Source organism: Diaphorina citri, unplaced genomic scaffold (genome assembly GCF_000475195.1).
Source record: "Diaphorina citri unplaced genomic scaffold, Diaci psyllid genome assembly version 1.1 scaffold4079, whole genome shotgun sequence".
NCBI classification, from domain to species: domain Eukaryota; kingdom Metazoa; phylum Arthropoda; class Insecta; order Hemiptera; family Psyllidae; genus Diaphorina; species Diaphorina citri.
In genome coordinates this window covers 2,733-12,514 of record NW_007381478.1, presented here as the reverse complement: position 1 = coordinate 12,514, position 9,782 = coordinate 2,733, and the positions used below count along the sequence as shown (strand labels likewise).

The 9,782-nt window shown below is 36.2% G+C and overlaps 1 protein-coding gene across 1 annotated transcript; it reads right to left on the bottom strand.

Moving 5' to 3' along the window:
• Window positions 1-385: 385 nt before the first annotated feature.
• Window positions 386-7,498, bottom strand: LOC103520795 (diacylglycerol kinase theta-like; the record flags this gene model as incomplete). Its single annotated transcript, XM_008485893.2, has 4 exons — window positions 386-724; window positions 5,481-5,588; window positions 6,579-6,735; window positions 7,427-7,498. Coding segments are annotated over 4 exons (439 nt in total), but the record flags the coding sequence as incomplete, so codon positions are not given.
• Window positions 7,499-9,782: the final 2,284 nt, after the last annotated feature.

Sequence of the window (9,782 nt, the reverse complement as noted above, 5' to 3'; positions counted from 1 at the left end):
ATGGTACAGGGAAAGTTAACATTAATAATACCAGATAAAATGTAGTTAACAAATTTAAGTACTTAGTTTTTGTAACTTTTCGTGACATGTACCCCCACTACATCAATAACATAACGATATGATTACATGATGCAATTAAAAATAATCAAAAGGGAACGAGAGAATTAAAAAGTAAATGAATAAAATAATAAAATGAACAACTAAAAACACAAAGTTACGGAATTCTAAACAGCATAGTATGGGGGGACTAAAAACAAGCATCCAACAGTGAAAATAAACGTCTAAAAAAATTGACTTGAATGTGCTGAGATTGAAAAATGTACGAACATGTACAGGACAAAAAAAGGAGCAATTTGGTTTTGTACAAGATACGGAAAAAAATAAATATGTTCTTCAAAGCAAAATTGGAATATATTACAAAGCAATTCGCGCAAGACATTCAAAACCCTTGTGATTGTTGGGTTTCTCAAATTTGTGTCTAGAACAACATGAATGTCTTCTAGGGATTTCTCCCTGGGGAGTCTCTAGGTTACTAAAGTACTTGCACTTCGCGGCTAGGCGAATATTTTACTCAAACAGTTTAGGTCGGATGGGTGCACACGAGACAAAGGAGGAGGAAGTTTCATGAGGGCTCGCCAGAGGGAGCCCCTGTGGCCCCTGCCCCGGGCCCAATGCTTGGCTCTGTGTTACGTCGCTTTATCTTGCTCTTCTTCAACATCGTGGCCTGGGAGAGAAAGAGACAGAGAGGGGGGAAGAAGATGGTGGGGGGAGACATGGGATTAGGACCAGTGTTAGCACAAAGACTACACATTAGACCAGTGTTAGTACAAAGACTACACACTAGACCAGTGTTAGTACAAAGACTACACATTAGACCAGTGTTAGTACACAGACTACACATTAGACCAGTGTTAGTACAAATACTACACATTAGACCAGTGTTAGTGCAAATACTACACATTAGGACCAGTGTTAGTACAAAGACTACACATTAGACCAGTGTTAGTACAAAGACTACACATTAGACCAGTGTTAGTACAAAGACTACACATTAGACCAGTGTTAGTATTAAAAAATATATTCCGGCTGATAAAGATGATGTTTTTTTGTCAGTTGGGATGTTTTCACACTTTTCCCTTATAGCGTAAAACAAACTACGGAGAATTCTCGTCAAAGATTTTTCAAATGAATCTAGAAACCCCCATCCATTACAATTCGATAAAATAATTAATTTTAGCAATTATGAAACAAAACTCTCTAAACAATGCCTTCCCTCACAGCATTGTACTAAATCATTGTAATGAAACATAAAACATGTTTACTATGAATTTAATACAACACAAATTAATCCCACATAGATTAGTCAATCCTGTCAATCAAAAGTATGGCCAAATTTCACAATAGAAATGTTAGAAAATACAATGAACTCGTAACATAATTATTACCTCCAAGAAATATGAACACAAATTAGTGATATGGGAAATCGATTATCAATTATTTTGATAGTAATGAACTTCTAAAATTTCACACCCAAGAAATATGAACACAAATTAGACAAATGTTTAGTTCGCTATCGGATAGAGAACGCCACCTACCACTATTTAGAATACCTATTTATTTTGCTTTGAAATATTATATTACTCATTATACATATTTATATTATATAGATGAATATTTTGTTTTGTTTTACATTTTTAATTATATTTTTTTGTTTAATTTTTTTGTTGTTAGTGTGTATAGGAATTATGTTTTAAAATTATTTTTACTAAAAAGAAACTCATCTATCTTTTGTTTTGTTTTACATTTTTAATTATATTTTTTTGTTTAATTTTTTTGTTGTTAGTGTGTATAGGAATTATGTTTTAAAATTATTTTTTACTAAAAAGAAACTTATCTATCTCCATCAGAAAAACGCGTGCTCTTTCGAAGATCATTATTTACAAAGTTGAAAGAGCACTTGAATTATGTAATTGGTAATGGAATTCTATGTTAAGATATAATTTTATGAACTTCTCCTTGTTGTAAAATGATAACTATCCATGAAAATGAAAGAAATGAACTGTGAAGAGAAAAGGGAAGAATAGTATCATGGTTTTTGCCTTCAGTAGGTAATGTTCAAAAGACGATTTTCAAAAGTAGTAAAAGCGCAGACACATCTTCAAATTCTTCAATAGAATCAAGCAGATCAAATATATGCAGACATTCAGGTCTCTCTCTTCAAAATTGATGATCAGGTCAGCGGTACTTTTTGTCTCGAGAAACAATTTTAATTTTTTTCCGGTAAGGCGCTTTAACTATAGCTACGGTTGGTAGTATGTCGTTCGCGCCGACTCCCCAGATGGATCAAATCATATTGTACAGCTTAATGGCTTTCAGATAGTTGATTAGGGAGTCAACGCCCTCCGGACTGTCAGTTAGTGCCGGAGGGGTAGGTAGGGAGGCGCGGATGTTGGCATGCAGATGACAGGACAGGATGTGGAGGACGGTAAGAGGATCGCCACAGCGGCAAGATGGCGGTGGGGTTCTTTTGAAGAGAGGGCTCAAAAATTGTAAGTTTTTTTTTTTACTTTTGATGAATACCTACCTCTAGTTCGAAAAGCCAAAGTACCCACTGCATACTCCCATTTTTACCCTCGTTTACCACATGTACCCCTTAGGTACCTCTTTTGATAACAAGTATGCTATCTTTTTTACTTTTATTTGGACTGGTTTGTTTTGCCTGAATGACCTAGATATAAGACACTGAGTGAGATATGAAGGAATTCTCTATGTGAACTATAACAGTCTCTTCATTACTTTCCGAAAGTCACCCGGTTCTTTCATAGGAGAAATTTCCTACCTTTCCATTTCGCGCTCAAACCTGATTTTTCCCTTACATTAAAGGGACTTTTCTGTCTCATCCTAGGAGTATAACTGAGAACCTGCCCTAAATTTCGTACCCTTACCATGCATGTCCTCCTCTTACCTCAGGGGTCCTATATTTAGGTCCCTTGAAATGGAGAATGTTGGCAGAAATTATCTCAATATCACTATGACTTGAAGATGGCTCCGCACAAAAGTCACAAAACTAAACAAGTAGTGTTGCATCCTTGCAGCATGTGTCAGGGAAACCATACCTTTTAGAATAGATACCTACTAATCCTATACGAAATTACGAATTTATGAGAACACACTAAGCGCACTAATCATATTAAGTGTATAAATTACACATTAGACCAGTGTTAGTACAAAGACTACACATTAGACCAGTGTTAGTACAAAGACTACACATTAGACCAGTGTTAGTACAAAGACTACACATTAGACCAGTGTTAGTACAAAGACTACACATTAGACCAGTGTTAGTACAAAGACTACACATTAGACCAGTGTTAGTACAAAGACTACACATTAGACCAGTGTTAGTACAAAGACTACACATTAGACCAGTGTTAGTACAAAGACTACACATTAGACCAGTGTTAGTACAAAGACTACACATTAGACCAGTGTTAGTACAAAGACTACACATTAGACCAGTGTTAGTACAAAGACTACACATTAGACCAGTGTTAGTACAAAGACTACACATTAGACCAGTGTTAGTACAAAGACTACACATTAGACCAGTGTTAGTACAAAGACTACACATTAGACCAGTGTTAGTACAAAGACTACACATTAGACCAGTGTTAGCACAAAGACTACACATTAGACCAGTGTTAGCATTAGCATACAGACTACACAAAACACTTACTGATAGATGTTTGCAAATTGCAAACCAACCAAACCAGGTGACTTTTTCAAATGAGGTCAAAACAAACTTAATTGTTAGAAACGGTCGCACGGACCAAAATTCATATGTCCACCCCAATTCCAATTTTGAAAATTTGGACTGAAACCAATATTTTTCAATTAGGTACCTTTATTTGATTTCCTTATACCCATATAGATCAAACGATACACAACAAACATTTCCATGTGTGGGTCTCAGCTTGAGGCCCAAAATAATCAGATGCATGGTTCCTGTATCTTACCAGAAGGACATGAAATCAGGCCAATATATCCTAAATAATACAGTGAACGGAGTGTACTGTTAGGTAATGGTCGAGTTACACCTTCCCGATATTTGATACCTTCTTAACCAATCATAGACGAGTATTTTCTATGATATTTTCTCAGTGGCGTAGCGTGGTCTAAATTCAAGTGTAGGGCCTTGTAGGGCTCATGCACAGGTCTACCAAGTCCCATCACAGTAGGTACATGCCATTAATATTTATGGGCATTAGAGTGAACTTTTGAGTTGTATGGCCGCCATACACGCCATACATACACGCTACGCCACTGTATTTTCTAAGAAAAATACTCTACTCTGATTGGATACGAAAGTATCGGCTTCGGATACTCGTCAGTCTGCCGAGCAGGTGTAAATCAACCCTCATTGTGTAACGTCAAATATATTGGGTGGTTTAAGGGCTTACCTTGAGGGCAGACTTAAGTATGACCACATCACTAGGGCCTTGGATCCAGGGCTCCCCGTCTACTTGTACTGGCATCTCGGAGTTCAGTCGGATTTTGATGTGTCCACCCTGTATACAGGGGAAAAGGGAAACCTCTATTAGTAGAATTCCTAAATCTTAACAGATTTTTTTTCCCCTTTTCTTTTAGATTTATCAATTTTAACTCAACTATCTGCTTCAAAAACGGTTACTTAAATGTACATTTCTGAATGTCAAGTTGTCAAGCTATCCTTCATAGACAAAAGTTTGATAGAGGACACATTAGACCAGTGTTAGTACAAAGACTACACATTAGACCAGTGTTAGCACAAAGACTACACATTAGACCAGTGTTAGCATTAGCACACAGACTACACAAAACACTCACTGATAGATGTTTGCAAATTGCAAACCAACCAAACCAGGTGACTTTTTCAAATGAGTTCAAAACAAACTTAATTGTTAGAAACGGTCGCACGGACCAAAATTCATAGGTCCACCCCAATTCCAATTTTGAAAATTTGGACTGGAACCAATATTTTTCAAGTAGGTACCTTTACTTGATTTCCTTATACACACATAGATCAAACGATACACAACAAACATTTCCATGTGTGGGTCTCAGCTTGAGGCCCAAAATAATCAGATGCATGGTTCCTGTATCTTACCAGAAGGATATGAAATCAGGCCAATATATCCCAAATAATACAGTGAATGGAGTGTACTGTTAGGTAATGGTCGATTTACACCTTCCCGATATTTGATACCTTCTTAACCAATCATAGACGAGTTTTTTCTATGATATTTTCTAAGAGCCGAGTTTTTTCCAAGAAAAATACTGTACTCTGATTACATATTGAATTGAATTGAATTATTATTATATTATTATGATTGGATACGAAAGTATCGGTTTCGGATACTCGTCAGTCTACCGAGTAGGTGTAAATCAACCCTCATTGTGTAACGTCAAATATATTGGGTGGTAAAAGTTCAAGGGCTTACCTTGAGGGCAGACTTAAGTATGACCACATCACTGGGGCCTTGGATCCAGGGCTCCCCGTCTACTTGTACTGGCATCTCGGAGTTCAGTCGGATTTTGATGTGTCCACCCTGTATACAGGGGAAAAGGGAAACCTCTATTAGTAGAATTCCTAAATCTTAACAGATTTTTTTTTCCTTTTCTTTTAGATTTATCAATTTTAACTCAACTATCTGCTTCAAAAACGGTTACTTAAATGTACATTTCTGAATGTCAAGTTGTCAAGCTATCCTTCATAGACAAAAGTTTGATAGAGGGAATAAATAGATCAGTTGCGCTTACTTGGGTGATGTTTCAAAGTCATAGAGCAGGAAAAATGAGGACCAACGGAATTTTTCTTTTTCTTCTACGACTTCTAGGAAAATTTCTAAAATTTTATAGGTTTTTTTTTTTTTTTTTTTTTTTTTTAAGATGCAATCATATTATTTTAACCTACTTGAATAACGTTTAAAAGTAATAATTAAATGAATTACTCTTCTGAATGTCAAGCTACCCTTCATAGAAAGACAGCATGGATTTTATAAATAAATCCTCTTCTTTGTCTGAAAAGGTCTGATAGAGGGAATTGTAACAACGGAGGTCTTATCGTCCCGAAATCTAAGAGCGAAGGAGGATAGAATAGGACAAAGCCAGCCGTTCCAAGAACGAACCTAATCTGTTTGAGGATAAAGTTCGCCCCGGGCGGGAACCGAACCCCACTACTTAGTATTTACCAGGCAGACCCGCTACTCTCCAAGCTAACTGACAGAAATTCTTGTTTTCCGTCTTTTTTTTTCTAGAGGTTTGATAGAGGGAACTGTAACTGCTAAGGGCTTATCGTCCCGAAATCGAAGAGAGAAGGAAGACAGGATAGGAGAAAGCCAGCCGTTCCGAGAACAAACCTTATCGAACCTGCGACCTACTGCTTACAAGGCAGGCCGTCTACCTTCCAAGCTAACTAGTCTGGCAGATATTCCTTTTTACTTTCCTTATCCTGTAGTAGGGAAAGTAATGTGATTCGCTGAAATTTTCGATTGTCAGTTTTTAGTGCCAAAACACGGTTTTTTATTATTCCCACTCACCTGCGCTATCCTGGTAGCGGTTCTCATGCCCGATTGGATCTGGCCCAGATGTACCACCCCAGTCACACCCACCACCTCTAGCATACCATCCCAGTGGTTGGGGGTGGAGAACTGATCTTCCTTGTCCGGACCCCAGGGGTTGGCACCTGAGCCCCAACTGGGAAACAAAACAGGAGTTATTAGACGAATATTCTTCAAAGAAATCTTCTTCCTAGCTTTATCCCTAGTAAAGGGACTTTTCAGTCCTATGCTGGTAGTATAAACAAACAAGGTATTATCCCAATTGAATTGAATTGTATGTTTTATTTAGCAGAGAGTAGCCTCCGTGGCCGAGTGGGTATCACACTTCGATTCTCAGCTGGGTCGAAGTTTTTCGGCTCACTACTTGGAGTTTGGAGTGCACTTAGCTTCGTGAGGACAATTGAGCAGATACTTTAATCGAGTAGCGACCAGTGGCTGCATTACCAGTATAAAAAGATTGATGACACGAGTCGAAGACAATAAATTAATAGTACAGGAGGCACTTAGTAATGCTGTGATACCCAAAAAACTGTGAAGAAGCTTTCTGCTTTACCACAAAGAATGCATGATTTGATATGACAAGTTAAAAATGTTAAAATGATTTCGGACATTGTGGTGCAGTGGTTAATGCGTTGGAATAAGAAGTAGACTATCCAGAGGTTGGTGGTTCGAATCCAAATCAGGTCTTAAAATTTATCTAGGTGTAATAATATCCTTTGAAAAAATAAAACGCCCATACGATAAATAAATAATGGTTGAAAATTCCATGATTTCGGACATAAATTTCGAAGTTAATCAATCAGCACCATGGATATGGAAGTACTCACCTCAAGATATTCAAAATGATAATCCCCTCCACGGGAGGTAGTTCTACATGTTTCCCGTCCACCTCCAGCCGTCTTGAAATGGAGAATGTTGGCAGAAATTATCTCAACATCACTATGACTTGAAGATAGCTCCGCACAAAAGTCACAAAACTAAACAAGTAGTGTTGCATCCTTGCAGCATGTGTCAGGGAAACCATACCTTTTAGAATAGATACCTACTAATCCTATACGAAATTACGAATTTATGAGAACACACTAAGCGCACTATTCATATTAAGTGTATAATACAAACAAAAGCATGAAACACTTAGAAACCGAGTCTTTGTAGCGCCCAAATACGAAGCACAATGTCTTGAGATACGCACAAGTAATGCCACTCAGAATAGCAGGTACTGCACACTTTGCATGGAATTCTACAACACAAATTAATCCCACATAGATTAGTCAATCCTGTCAATCAAAAGTATGGCCAAATTTCACAATAGAAATGTTAGAAAATACATTGAACTCGTAACATAATTATTACCTCCAAGAAAAATATGAACACAAACTAGTGATATGGGAAATCGATTATCAATTATTTTGATAGTAATGAACTCCTAAAATTTCACACCCAAGAAATATGAACACAAATTAGACAAATGTTTAGTTCGCTATCGGATAGAGAACGCCACCTACCACTATTTAGAATACCTATTTATTTTGCTTTGAAATATTATATTACTCATTATACATATTTATATTATATAGATGAATATTTTGTTTTGTTTTACATTTTTAATTATATTTTTTTGTTTAATTTTTTTGTTGTTAGTGTGTATAGGAATTATGTTTTAAAATTATTTTTTACTAAAAAGAAACTTATCTATCTCCATCAGAAAAACGCGTGCTCTTTCGAAGATCATTATTTACAAAGTTGAAAGAGCACTTGAATTATGTAATTGGTAATGGAATTCTATGTTAAGATATAATTTTATGAACTTCTCCTTGTTGTAAAATGATAACTATCCATGAAAATGAAAGAAATGAACTGTGAAGAGAAAAGGGAAGAATAGTATCATGGTTTTTGCCTTCAGTAGGTAATGTTCAAAAGACGATTTCACCCATAATCTTTTCATCATCATAAAAAATGATAATACCCATTTGAGAAGAGATGACTTAATGCAAATTAGAAAATGACTAAAATATCTACATTTGAGAAAAGATCACATAATATATATCTCCCTTGCTTTAATCCTACATCAGTGATGTCCACTGTTAGTGTCTGAAGTTCACTTTGTACTTACTAGGTACATAGGAATTTGAAAAAAATACTGTCTTAATTCGTGGAGAGCTCCATTGTAAAAAAAAAAAAAATCCGTAGATAAGGTCAACCGTAGATGAGAATTGCTAAAGATTACAGAAAATAGGAATCATATTTCGTGGAGTAATAATAAATAAAGAAACCAATAAAAATTTGATAATACATAATATACATATCTTTAGCTTTTAGTGCCAAAACACGTTTTGGGGTCCCTAGAGCCTAAATCCAAAGTTTCAGCCATTGGTCCGTCAAAGTGTGTGTCTGTCTGTAAACAAAATATCTCGAGAACGGTAAGAGCTAGAGACTTGAAATTTGGTATGTAGCTGTCAAATGTGACAAGGATGCGACACGAAACTTTTGGTTAAGACCGGTGCAACGGTTGGCGGCATTTTACCGCTTTTTGGCGGTTTTCGGTGCAATTTAACAATATCTCGGGAACGGTATAAGCTAGAGACTTGAAATTTGGTATGTAGTTCACAAATGTAACAAGGATGCAACACAGAACGTTTGGTTGAGATGGTTGCTGCACTTGGCGGTATTTTGACCGCTTTTGGACAGATTTCGACCGTTTTTTGGCGGTTTTCAGCTATAGCAACAAAACGGTTAGAGATATTGTAAAAGTTAGGGTAAAAGAACACTCAAATAAGCATCATTCAATAGGATAAGGAAAGTCGTGTGATGTTCACACCAGATTTTTAATATTAAAAAGTTAGAACTTTCAAGGGTATACACAACACTTGGTAAAACAAATTAAAATCTTTGTTTGACCAAGTGTTGTGTATACCCTTGATTTTAATTTGTTTTACCAAGTGTTGTGTATACCCTTGATTTTAATTTGTTTTACCAAGTGTTGTGTATACCCTTGATTTTAATTTGTTTTACCAAGTGTTGTGTATACCCTTGATTTTAATTTGTTTCACCAAGTGTTGTGTATAACCTTGATTTTAATTTGTTTTACCAAGTGTTGTGTATACCCTTGATTTTTATTTGTTTTACCAAGTGTTGTGTATACCCTTGATTTTAATTTGTTTTACCAAGTGTTGTGTATAGTAT